The sequence below is a fragment of the Barbus barbus genome (assembly GCF_936440315.1).
Source record: "Barbus barbus genome assembly, chromosome: 21".
NCBI lineage: Eukaryota > Metazoa > Chordata > Actinopteri > Cypriniformes > Cyprinidae > Barbus > Barbus barbus.
This window is the reverse complement of record NC_136749.1, coordinates 12,807,651-12,822,000: the sequence shown is the minus strand read 5'-3', so window position 1 is coordinate 12,822,000 and position 14,350 is coordinate 12,807,651. Positions and strand designations below refer to the sequence as shown.

Genomic DNA, 14,350 nt, shown 5'->3' with positions numbered 1-14,350 from the left:
CTATAGGGTTCAGGTCAGACGGCCATGGCAAAAGATTCATTTTGTGCTCAGTGACCCATTTTTTTGTTGATTTTGATGTTTGTGTTTGGATTATTGTACGGTTGGAAGATCCAACCGAGGCCCATTATCAGATTTCTAACAGAGGCAGTCAGGTTTAGATTTTTTATCTGTTGGTATTTGATAGACTCCTTGATGCCATGTGTCTAAACAAGATGTCCAGGACCTCCGGCAGAAAACAGGCCCAAAATATTAAAGATCCAGCAGTATATTTAACCGTGGGCATGGGGTACTTTTTATCCCTGTTTGTACTAAACCCATCTGGTTTGCTGCCAAAAAGGTCTTTTTTGGTTTCATCTGACCATAGAAACCAGTGCCTTTTGAAATTCCAGTCATATTTATTTTAACGTTTTTTTAGGCTTTCTGACCTCAAGACTCAACTAATCTCTGCAATTCTCCAGCTGTGATCCTTGAAGAGTCTCTGGCCACTCAAACTCTCCTCCTCACATTAGGACGATATAGACACACGTCCTCTTCCATGCAGATTTGAAACATCTTTAGTTGATTGGAACCTCTTAATTATTGCTATGGGGATGGAAATTGGGATTTTCAATGTTTTGGCTCTTTTCTTAAAGCCACTTTCTATTTTGTGAAGCTCAACAATCTCGTTCTTCACATCAGAACTATATTCTTTGGTTTTACTCCTTGTGGTGGATGATTAAGAGAATTTGGCTTTTTGTTCCTCATATTTATAATCATGTGGAGCAGGAAGTCATGGCTGCACAATTTCATGCTCATAGTCACCCTGTTGTGATCATTTTTTTTTAAATATGAATGGGAACATCCTTCAGAGATATTTTACTCATAAGAATTTCTAGGGAGAAAACATCTATTTCATCATGAGATTTTCTCCCCACTTTCAAATGTTTTACTTCAATGATAGGTTAAAATTTTGTAAATTTTTGGAATGAAAGATTAAAAGGATAAACATGCAGATTTAATTTCACAAGCCACCTTTGCTCATATTTACCAAGGTTGCCAATATTAGTGGAGGGGACTGTAGCAATTACTACCCAATTAATTATTTTAGTGTGACCTAATTCAAAATTTATGTCTCACTTTATTTTAAGGTCCAAATCTCGCCATTAGCAAACCATTAACTATGATTTTTCCCTCAATAAACTCCTTATTTGCTGCTTATTAATAGTTAGTAAGGAGTAGTTGTAAGGTATTAAGTAGATTATGGTCATGCAGAATATGTGCTTTATAAGCAGTAATAAACAGCCATTATGTTAATAATAGGCATGCTAATAAGCAACTAGTTAATAGTGAGAATTGGTCCCTATTCTCAAGTGTTAACAAAATTTATATTCGTTATATATAAATGTCCTTTTTAACATTTTATTAATTTTCATAACTTTCTCAGGTCTAGAAATCACACTTTCAAAATTTTCAAAACCTTGAAAAAGCTTTATTTTAAAGCTTAAGTCTTAAATCATTTGAAACCATCTTGCAGCCCTCTCGTCTGTCTCCTGGTCGGGAATCACCGGGTTCTGCTTCTGCGGAAATTGAAGGAATCAAATAGTGCCTCGAGCATCTTTTCATTTTTACAGTGCCGGTACCAATGTGCAGTCAGCACATTATATTCCTCGGAGTAAAAATGTTGTCTAAACATAAACAATCCCAAACATCTCCTGCCACAATGTGCAAGACACTATTGCAATATGTTGCTTTTCCAGCTAGATGCATTCTATCTGCAATATATGTGATGATATTCATTTTATTGCATTGCAGATTTTTTAAATATATTTTATACTGTATACTTTCCCATTTATTTTATTTACAAACATCTTTTTTTTTTTTTTTTTCTCTTCATTTAATATTAAATTAAATATTAAGTCTTTATAAATATTTAGTCTTCAGTCCATGGCAACATGCGAGCTGGATAGTTGAAAGGTTTTCTTCCAGCACATCTGTGGGCTTCATTCATTTAGTTCAAATTCAAAAAGAACATGCATCACCCTGGTCGCCATTTTATTTATGAAAACGTAAGGAAGTTGAAGATACTACATGTGGTAGCACACACAATAGGCACACATGACATGCAAAATAATTCACCTTAGTGTTTAGTGAGTAAGAACAATAGTTTATTTGTGGTCTTGGAGAAAAAGACTACATTCCCCTGCATTACTTTGGCTAGGTGCAGTGTGGGTAACACTGATGCAGTAGGGCATTTGTACATCAAAAAACAAGAGTCACAACACAAAATGTTCATAGTCATCCACATGTGGAAGTGCAGAAACTTAAGGACTACATTACCCAAAATCCATCTGCAAAAGTATATGGTTAAGGAGGCAAATTACTGGGCAAAAAAGGCAGTTAGCTTTAAACACCTACATGCAAAAGAGAGAAAGACAGCGCAAATGGTATGATGGGTCTTTATAATCCTAGTGTACAGAAAAAAAAGAGAAAAAAAACCCATTTATTTCAGGGAAGCAGAGTTCGTGATCACTAAGGGCACCAGTTTTTTCCCCAGCATTCCTCTGACACATAAATTGACCTGGCTGTCACAGCAACACTTCTTCTACAGCTGGTGTTGACGATGAATGCTTTAACAAACAGGAAGTGACAAAATCTCCACAGCTGGGAGGAGACTTGCATTGAAAGAGACAATATCAAGGAAACAAAACAAAAATAATTCATTTGTAGCATTAACAACAATAGTAATAATGATCAGATCAATAATAATTCATAATAAGTGAAGTTACTTTAATGGTCGTTAAGGAAAGAAACAGACATGACTGAAGAAACAACAAGAAACTAATAGATTTTGAAACATTTGTACTGACACCGGTAATCAGGTTGTAAAAATTCAATATTGTGCATATATAAGTGCATATACAGGTTCAAAAGCGCAGACGTGTGTCTACATGTCAACCTGTTTTGAAATGCAATTTCCAATGCGAGGAATCTTTCTGTACAATCAGATAAGAGTCATGTCCCACATATTCAATCCATAGAGGTCCAAATTGTGTTTTTGCACAGCAAGAACAACCTCTGCGAGTTCACATAAGATCTGCACACTGTGGATGTATGCTGCTGCTAAAAAGCTGCTTTTTTGTTTGCAACTGTGAGTCAGATTCCTATAAAAAGATGAGTACATTGTAGACGAGGGATACCAACTTTAAGAAGAAAAGAATCCTACTGAGTTCACCATTAAATGAAATAAACAAAAAATGCAGATAAAATGTGAAATAAAATGCGTCTTTCTTTACCATCTTCTTACCATCATTACATGTTCAGTTTTCCTTTGAGAATGACAAATAAATATCAGCAGTAGACTGATAAACAAGGTTTGTCCCCAAAGAGTTGAGATGCACCGGTCATTCCTCTTATCCGTGGTTGTTCTCGGTCACCACAGGTTTATCACAACTTAAGTGCTTGAATAAATCTATATAAAGATTTCTATACAAATTTCCTTAGTATTTTACAGTTTCATTTCTCTAGAAAGTTATTTTCTCATTTTTTCAAAGGTTCTTGTCTAGGCTCAATTCTGCCCCTCATTTTTTTCCTTCACGAGATCAAAAGTCTGCTTCAAAAATACCATATGAACCTGATTTTATATTACAGTGATACCTCAACCAGTTCCCTCAGCCACTTCTTTACAGCCCTCCAAAAGATATAGAAAATATACAAAAATTATTTTCAAAATTTTCCTTTCTCCATTAAGCATATTTCTATCATATAAAAATATACAATTCTCTCCATAATTAAAATCTTGCCATAGTACCTACTGAAGAAAAAATTATAATAATGAGAGGTGACATGCTCTCTCACTCCAGTTTAAAACTCGAGCTCTTGTGCCGTCTTCATACATTATTCCATATATTTGATGCACTTTCGTCTGTCTTTTAGCTATCATAAGGACAATCGTCACATTCTCCATTCCATCCATCGTCTCATAACACTTTTTCTTCATCTCCTTATAGATCCACGTGATGGCTCTCGTATTTGTTCAGGATGTTACGGCACCGGCCGAGTTCTTTGCGCATGTCAGCTACTTCCTGTCTGAGTGCAGCGTTCTCGCGCTCAAGGAAGGCGGCGCGCACCGAGATCTGGTTCTCCTTCAGTCGACGCGCATCACGAGAACGCTTTGCGGCTTCATTGTTCTTACAACGACGACTCCAATACTTATCATCCTTAAAAAAAAAAGAAATAAAAGAACTATTAGAACACACAGGTTGTCTACAGTGTAGGTGGAGAGCTTTGCCAGATGTGTGACTGGGATTTGTGTGTGTTCATATGTAATTGTTTGAGACTGTTTGTGTCTTTTTAGCAACTTTGAGTGACATTCCAGTGAGAAAGATTTGACTGCACACAAAGTGCTGCTGTGGCTGAGTGGCTTTCCTCAAAGTGCCAGACAAAGGGTTGTGGTTCACGCCACACTGTCAGTAGTAAATTAAATGTCATGAGAAAACCAGATACAAATCATGCTCATAAATCTGGCAGGCAGTTCCCATGAAATTATTTCTTTCTTTCAGTTTTCCAAATTCCAAATAATTATTCATTCATTTATTTAAAGCTTAGTATTTATCAAAATACAATGTTCACTAATAATTTCTTCTATCTAGTGCATTTACTTTTTACAATCCTCCATTATTTAAAAAGGACAGTTCACCCAAAAATGAAAATTCGGTAATACTTTACTTAAAGCCTTTATGTATTATACATTACAAAGGGTTATTAAAGGGTATAATGCATTATAATTATGCATAATGTGAGTTGTAATGCATTATATCTAGTCATAAATGACTATAACCAAATTTTAAATGCATGGTGTAAAAATGAATTGATAAGTGTTATGTACATTAACTGTAGTTATTCATGAGATTGTACGATGCATTATATATGATCCATTACAAGGTATAATCAATGCATTAAAACTAATTTTATAATGCATTATACATATATGCTTTAAGTAAAGTGTTACTGTTGTGTACTCAGTACTCACTGTTTTATGTTCATACAATGCAACTCAATGAGGTTCAGTGTTGTTTTGAATCCGTGTTAAAGGCGTTATGAACTGAGAAACCAAAATTGGCTTGATATTTTGACATATAAGAGAGGTCATGTACTATAAAACATCCTGTACGTTTTAGAACTCAAAACTTTCATTTTAGTCTAAAAACAGCTTAAAGACAGCCTGCCAAAACGACAGCTTTAGAAATGTTGTACTCTATGTTGTAATAGTGTGGATAAACTGCCTCTGCAGAAGAAAATCAATGCCTGCTTCTACATCGCTGCCTGTTTAGCCCCGGGCGACCATAGGTCTACGCAGAAACCAAACGATAAAGATGCTCCGAAGACAACGAGATGCTGTGCAGTGCCAAGTTGTGGTCAGTCTTTGCATTGCCTTCCTTCTGATCCCAATATTAGGAAAGAGTGAAAGAACTTTATTTTTAATTAAACTCGATGCGGGATTTTCAAAAAGATTGAAACTAAAAGATGATGCTCTGCTGACTATATTGGATCTGACAGTAATGTCGCAACACACGTGCGAGTAACTGTTTTTATAACGCGGTCACTATTGCTTTTTCTGTTAAACAGATCATTTGATAGGAGTATTTGTGTGTTCTAAACCTAAATCACTGCAGCATCCATCTGTGAGGATGTTAGCCAATCATAGCAGTGGGCATTTACTTCCGAGTCTACAATCCGCCATGCCTATTCAAACAGCCTTCTGATGAGGGGGCCAAAAACATGAAAGAAAATAGCCTACTACTTCTTAAATATGATGTTTTTTGATGTAAAAATCTTGATAATAGTATAAGTGGACCTCAGAGAACAGAACAAAATAAATAAAAAAGGCAGTTCATGTTCATGAACTAAAACTATTAAAAATAGTTTATTAACTAAAATAAAGCTGACTTAAAATATAAATAAATCAAATATTAGATGGAAAACTTAATTTGCCTCGCAAACTAACAAATAAAAGTACTAAAAATCACTAAAACTGAAAAATAAAAAAACAGAAATCTTTAAAAACAACAAATAAAAATGACAAGCACATAAAAATAACTCTAATTTAAACTAAAGTTGAAATGAAAACTGAAAATATACAAATAAAAAGCTAATTCAAAACATAGATAAATATTATAATAGTATATAAATAAAAATAAAATGCATTCTGCATATATTTCCTTACCCTTTTTATATGTTTTAGCTATATTTACTTTTATTATTGTTGTTGTTATTATTATTATCTGTTTGTTTTTTTTCCTTTTTTGTGATCCTGGTTTGTAATATGACCTGTGTACTACTCACTGGTTGCCGATTTAAAAAATAAAAAAAAAATAACTTTGAACTCAACTGTGGACAAAAAAACTGGAAATATTAAAAACGACAACAACAACAACAACAAAAAAAAACATCTTTTGTGTTCCACAGATCCAATTTGGAATGTTTGGAATGACATCAGGGTGAGTAAATGACAGATTTCTTTTCTGGGTGAACTATCCCTTTTTTTTTTTTTTTTTTTTTTTTTTTTTTTAACCAAAACATTAAGAATGTTGCTTCCTTTCCAAGTATTCAAAACATTCATTTGCTCCCAGAGGAGAGGTCATTGCGATAACAAAGGAATTCCTCCTTTTGACTGCTGTGCCCTTTATAACAAAAAAGCTGACATATCCGAGACCCTTGGTTTCCAAGACATCTGCCTTAGTCTTGAGATTTGACCACATATGCTAAGCGTCTGCCAAAATGACTAAATGCTACCACCCATTACCCAATGAAGTCAATGTGACATGCTTTATAAATCACCGTCTGTTCCTTCATAATATTAAAACTATGCTAGTAATAGGCTTTGGTAACTAATTATGACTATATTTTTTCATGTCTTCATTTAGAAATCTACTGTTATAAATAAATGGCAATGTTACAGTGTTACACTCTCTACTGATGCAAACATGCCTGGTGTCTGCATTACTAAATTTGCATAGAAGCATTAAGAGTGTCAGACCTATTGAACAAAATGAGGGTGGAATTTTCCAGCCAATATCTATAATGTGCAGGACAAAATAAACTAATTTTAAATCTGTGCCAAATAATCAGTGAGAAAAATCTACACAGTGACAGATGAGTATTGAAGCTTAGATAGACAGCTGCACAATAATATTGACTGCAAGCTATTAGGTCTATAAACAAAATAAACTCGCTTCACAAAATCCACGTTCATATGACGAAGGCACATGCACCACTTTTAATTCTGTTAGAATCTTTTATGTTTCACCATGCCAAGTGTTTATAATAAATTATATGTCCATAGCATGCTGCTGCATTGAGCTTCTCACCTTCAGGTCATTAGGGACAAGCATCTTGCGAGCCTTTTTAATCATGGGCTGAGGTTTGAGCTCTTCCTCACTGAACCGATGCCTGCGGGGGTCAAACGCATCCTGTCCAGGCACACTCGACAGGGCAACATCCGCGGGATCTGGGTCAAAGGGTGCCAACATGTTGTTGCAGTTAGCGATGGGTGGAGTAGGGAGTGGTGGACACGTGGTGGAAGAAGGTGAGGGCGTTGGCTCCAAGCTGCCTGGCGGAGTGCCTGACGGTATAAACACAAAGTGGATGCTTTAAGTCACGCTGCTATGTGCATGCATTCAGAATGATGGGACTCTCAAAACATTACCCAGAAGACCCACAAGAGGGCAGTAGCAGGCAGCAGACAACAACTCAATCTATTAATCCTTCACTTGTTTTTCCATTTTCCAATATTTCTACTCTAAAGAAAGTACAAATTTTTAAACTTGTGGTTTCACTACTCTAATAATTGATAGCAAAATATTTATTTGTTAATTTATGTATGCATGTATTTTTTACTTATAGTTGTTTCTCCCCTATAATGGGGTTTTCCTGCCTGGCAGATTGCTTGAACATACAGACACAAAACAGACATGGTTATGTCTACTTCCACAATGGTCAAAAACAATTATCATACTAAAAAAAAATAAGTAAATAAATAAAATAAAAATAAAACAAACATACATACACACATTTTTCAAGATCTCTCTCTCTTATATATACACATACACATATATACAATATCAATTTAATTGGAGAAGGAAAGTTGATTATTTTCTACATTGGCTCTCTTTTTTTCCTATTTTAAAACTCACTCAAATATTTTTGCAATTTATGATTTTTGATTACACAAGAAAAATAATTACATATATATACATACACATACACACAAAACATACATACATACACACACACACACACACATATATACATATATATTATACACACACACATATACATACACTCACTCACACACACACACACACACACATTTATTAGAATTATATATAAATATATAAGTGATTAAAAATACATACTCTGATACCAATATACAACATTTGTCAATGGGATGAGAAAATCATTTTTAAACATTAATTCAAAATATATAATATAATATATAGTGAAAAAGAGTCTAATGCATTAATTCTTCACACGATTAAAGTGAACCCTATCATTATAGCACAACAAAACTGCTGTTGCTATGCTTTGAAAATCTATGTTTTGAGCCATAAATCTAATCTAAATCTGAGAAGTGCCCTTAAGAGTAACTTTAACCCCATTTGCCAATGATCCTCTCTTTACTATCCACCGAGGCACATGCACTGACACAGGCACAGTTTTTTTCGAGACGGCTTGATAAAATCTGTGCAAATATGTGATGTGGTGTTTTCTGCATGTGCTTTTTAATCACACAGAACATTCCAAATATTTACCAGTAGCACTTTTAATCTCTCTCTCTCTCTTATACTGCTTAGACACTCTAGTAATGTAAACAAACATCTAATCGGAAGTACAGTATCACCTCGCACTGAGTCATTCCATCTCAATCTTTCAGTCTCTCCCTGTCTGTTACTCACACACACTCCCACACATACCTCCTCTCCTCTGCTCCTCCCCCATCCTCGCTCTCACTCAGCCTGCCTCGGCACGTGATTGAGAGAGTGCACATGGACCAAGCGTGTGAGAAGAGGAAGAGATTTAAAAACATGCGAGCACAAATCGCACACATGCTGTCTCTGCCTTTCATTCTTTGCTCCTGGCTCACCTGTGTGTCTCCCACTGTTTATTTACCGGCCTTTCAATCGCTGTCTTGTTCTCAGATCCATATCTATATCTTTTCCACTCTTTTTACTCGCTGTCATCACTATTTATCTTTGTATATCCCTTTTGTCAGTCCTGCAAGACAGACTGCAGTTTTCTTTTTTGTTTATTTCTAACTGGCCCATTTTTTTTTTTTTTTTAAATAACACGCACGCAAACTTCCCACTCACCTTTTAAACAGCCTGTAAATATATGTTTGATGACACAAAATTATGCAATGTTAACACGTACCTATAAAACACAACTCACGTCTTCGCAAAAGCACAAACAGCCGCACACCCTGTAACACTCACTCCCAAAAACTGCCCAAACCTTGACAGTGAAGCCTACAAACACACACCATGAGCATCCATACACACTCATAACAACACGCACACCCAAACCATTAATACTCTGAAACTACACAGTAACACACACCCTGACAAGTGACAGTCTGGTACTTTTCACAACTCGCAAACAGCCCGAAATCCAGGGGAATTTCTTGTATGCAAAATGGGGGAAGTGTTTGAACTGTGTAGACCTAATTTTTGGCCCACAGAGCTTCCTTTCTTCATCTCGACGGCTTGCCTCTAGAGCGTTCGTCTCGCGGGTTTCTAACATCCTCTCTAGCTTATCTTTCACTGCTAGTTAAATCGCTGAAATGCAAAGGCAAACTCACCATGCAAGCAGTCTGAGGCTCCCAGCATGCTTTGCGGCGTGTGCATGTCCAGCCCGAGCAGAGAAGGCGAGGACGAGGTGGTGGCTGATGTCGGTGAGGAGGATGAGGAGCAGTGTGGGGGCGAGGTGGGGAGGCACTGGGAGCCCTGGTTGGGTACGGCAGACTGAGAGCTTTGCGAGGGTATCTGAGCCGAGGTGGAGTTGGAGGTACTGTGCATGCTGCTCATGCCGTTCTCTGTCAGAAACTCCTCGAGGTCCATGTACTGCAACTGGAACAGCCCGCCATCGCATGGCAATGTTCGTTCCCATAGCAACGGGCCCAAGAAGGAACTGTTGTTGCCGTTAGAAAAGCTGCCTGTGCCTGCGCCGTTGCTGTCAGCGACTAGTCCATTGCTGCAGCCGTTGCGCATAGGACAACGACCGAGAGAGTCTTCATCAATGTCCAACCTGTCCTTACCTATGAAGAGAAAGTGAAATCCAACTCAATCTGCATATATTAATGTCATATCTTACGCTAAAGGCCCGGCCCGGCCCGTTCACTCCAAGGACGATAACGATAAAGATATAGTTCTAAAAATTGTCCTCAATATTAAAGAATAGCACAGCTATAACAATAAAGTTGAAATCACTTTCAGAATGATTTTTTTCCAGCTGATATCTGATATAGCGATACAAACATTGACACCCAATCAGAATCCATCTTGCTATAACGAGCTCAAGAATTTAAAGCAGCAAATGAGCATGCGCTTAGCATAAACAGACGGTATCGCCCTCTGGTGTGGATGCTAATATCGTTATCTTTATAGTTATCGTTCTTGGAGTGAATGAGGCTTATTCTACTATTCTTAGGAACACATATATTGACTTTATAGATTTCAAGAGAGCAGTATTTCTGATAGCGCTCAGATTACGTAGTTAGAATAACACTTCCCAGCAACTTTCACATCCCTCTGGGAGAACTACCTCTGCAATGTCAACACATGTGAAAAGCTCCCAGTGCATCAATGCAAAATGAAGAGCCTTTGAAATACTTTCCTTTAAACTCGCGAAAGATTATTACATTTTGACATGGTAAAAACCATGGTAAAGCGATAACAATGTTACACCGCAGTGACACTGCTTAACTCTGTGGTTCAGCAACAATACAGTTGAACAATGGTTAAATGTTACAGAACTATGCTATTATGGCTGAACCAAAGCCATGACGCAAAAGGCAATAGGTGTAACACAAAGTCAGACATGTATTGTTTAACACAAGATTACAGTAGTTAACATAGCAATACTACAATAATGCCCTGGTTTAGAGTAGTGTATATTGTATTAAGTGGTTACTGATTATTTTTAGTCGGCTTAAAACCAATTCTAATCTACAGGAGTAACGCAATACTAAAAACTATGTGAAAGCGGACATGGCGTCTGAAGGTCTTAAATCTGAAGCTTTCCGTCTTAAAGTATTTAGGTGGGGTCTGAGACACTCTAGGGTGGGGTCTAAAATCTTAACAACACTAGTTAGGCTAAATTAGGCATTTTACAGTGCATTGGTGAGGAAACCAGAACCAGAAAAGAGAGTTTGAAAAGAGACATTTCTGATTTAACTATATTGTATAAAAACAAACCATAAAAATGTAACTGCAACACATTTTCAATTTGAATTATTTTCTCTACAAAAAAACCCAGTAGACTGTCATTGAAGAATACTCAAGCTTAAAAACAATTAACCGCACCAAAAGTGCAAAAATTCTTCTTGAATCATTTGCATGCTATTTAAAAAATATCAGTGTTCAAAAGTAACTGCAGTGAGTTTAACGATAAATGTGTTTTATAAAAAGCTGTGTGCATAGGAACTGGATTGACACTGGTTTAAGAGTTTTTCCCCCTCACCTATTTAGGGTCAGTTTCTATTAATGTTAACAAAATAATCTGTAGGAAGCAATGCCAATGACAGCAATCCATAAAGAAGCTTTTCCAATATTCACAATGCAATGGAAAACTTCTGTTGGTGTGGTTATGCTGAGCATTGCACAGACCTGTAAACAAAATGGCTTAGCCAACAGCTGACCTCAAAGTACCTGGGTAGGGACCTAAGTGGCTGAATGGCCTGGCCTTGTTTATCTCTTCAACTAAGTCCCATGTGATGTCCTGTCTTGAGGCTCACTGAGATATATATGCAGTTGCACATGACCCTGTCATTTGACATGTTCAACCACAAATTTTATAATCGGTAATCATACTAATCAGGAAACTGTTCTTGTGACTATTAACACAATATTTACACATTCTAAAGGGGAACAAATAAAAGTTTGAGAGGGAGCTAGTTATAATAAAACACTGAGTGTCAGGGAAGCAGGTGCGTTTCCTCACCCTTCATTTCACTGCAGTCTTTGACGCGCTGGTCGCCCTTCACTGGGAGCTGCAGGAGCGACTTTAAGTTTGCAGTGGAGTTTAAGTGTCCTCCGTTAAGTGAGCCTCCCGCCTGGCTACTGTTGCCAAACTGTGGACTGGCTCCGGCAGAGGGAAGGTCCGGGGGAAGGAGCTGTGAAAGCGGCCTGGCCATCATCAGCCGGATTGAGCTCCCTTGACCGCTAGATGTTTGGGTGATTCAATACTATCGTGTAGCCGTGAAATCAATCACATGACGATGCATAGTGGAAACAATAACAACAACAGAATATTAGCATTAATTCGTAATGAAACAGCACATATACTAACATATGATGCATTTAGATTAAGTTCGTATCATTAGAGTAGCATTCAAGTAAACAAAGTTGTTTAGTACTACTGCAACACGAGACCGCGTATACTTTAGAGACAAGAGGAGGAGGAACGACCTGCACTGCTCACGTGCACCAGAGCATCTGATATCAAAGAAAATTAATGCAAGTTTACCTTTATTTGAAAACGAGGTTTTAAACAAAGAGAGCCATTCTGCTTGCATTTGATTGGATAAAAATATACACTCCCAGTAATTCCCGAAGATGTTGACAGCTTGTCTTCTGCTGGAACTTTTACAGATACAGGCGAATAACAAAAATAGCGATATATGTCCAAGACCAACGTACAAAAAAAAACGCAACTGTGATACAACTGTTTCAGTAGAAAACAGCGCGGATTGGAAAAATCTCGGAGAATAAGAAATCCAATAAGTTAGTGCAAACGATAACGTGAATGCGCGAAACTTGCGTCGTCTCCAAAATAACAAATGAAAACAAAACGAAGAAAGTGTTGCTGAGTCAATTTCTGCTGCGTAGTGCGATTGGTGGGATGTTGACGTTTTTTTCCAGTCAGTCGCTCAATCGCTTGTGGTCACCCCTTCTGTTCAGTTCTCTCTGCATGTGTGTTATACCGCACACTTTGAGCCCTTCGAGCTTTTCGCTCAGCTGGAACGAACACGGGCCGCTCACGTGACGTCACACCTCCCAGAGTGAAAGCACAGCACTGATTAATATTCATGAGGCACGCCCCCTCGTGACAGGCACGCACCTCGGGGCTTGGTAGCACTGATTAAAAACAAACTGGTCGATAATTTCTCTCCCAGCTGTTCCGATGATCCCTATGTTTGGCACCCAGAAAACGCATAAGCATGTGGCCACTTACTAAGTTGGTGAGTGGATAGTTTTAAAGTGCACCAGAATTATGATTTATTAACAGAATTATGATTTATTTAACAACCTGTCAAGGTTTTACGCTCAGTCCTAACAGAGCGCTCGCTTTTGCCAAAAACCAAAAGAAAAAAAAAACTAGCAAGCGAATGGACACACTTTTTCACTTCACTAGTAATCCGCGGGAAACGTGAGCATCATGCGAGAGGAGATGGCAACTACACGTTGCGTCTCAAAAACACAGACGCGCTCTCCAGTGCACATGGTGTCCGCACGCGGAGACTCGGCTGAGCCTGTCTGTACTTTTTACTGCCATTGGCTGAGAGAAAAGAGGCTCCTCCCTGCGCGCACAGCTACTGGCTACCGAGGAGAACTGCGCTCCGCCCATTCATCTCACCAATGCTACAGCCGCGTGAGAATACAGAAACTGCACAAATCCAGGGGAAGAGTGGCGCACACCCACTAAAGATTCAGAAATAAAGGAAATAGATTTGCTGGGGTTGAACCTGATGAACCCAACCTCACGAGAGTATCAAAGTATTGTGATGCTCAATGCAGGTCTTACGATTTTACAACTTAATCTATTATATGTGCTTTCAAAGATATAATAAAACTAATTAATGATAATGCAAAGACATGGTCGACATGAAAAAGACAGAACAAAGGACCTTTTTTCCCGCACATTCTTTTCTTCCTTGCTTTTTTCTATAAACACAAACCGTCTCTCTTAGACATTAATTTGAAGTCTACCTCGTGAGCACGCACACACACACACACTCAAAGGCTCAGCGTTTAAATCCACGTGACTGTTGTTCTCACAGCTTCATATCATAGGTTGTAGGATCCTTGCTGCCACCAACTGATCAACATGGAAAATAGCACTCTCGTTTTGTTCTAAAACATTTTTAGTCACTTTC

The 14,350-nt window shown here is 37.7% G+C and overlaps 1 protein-coding gene across 1 annotated transcript; it reads right to left on the bottom strand.

Moving 5' to 3' along the window:
• Window positions 1-2,015: 2,015 nt before the first annotated feature.
• LOC306887927 (thyrotroph embryonic factor-like) lies at window positions 2,016-13,687 on the bottom strand. Its single transcript, XM_079445974.1, has 5 exons — window positions 12,721-13,687; window positions 12,196-12,439; window positions 9,836-10,291; window positions 7,347-7,600; window positions 2,016-4,196 (listed from the first exon to the last, which is right to left on the bottom strand). Exons 2-5 carry the CDS (start codon window positions 12,389-12,391, stop codon window positions 3,981-3,983), a joined length of 1,122 nt encoding a protein of 373 aa, XP_079302100.1. The 5' UTR covers window positions 12,392-12,439; window positions 12,721-13,687; the 3' UTR covers window positions 2,016-3,980.
• Window positions 13,688-14,350: the final 663 nt, after the last annotated feature.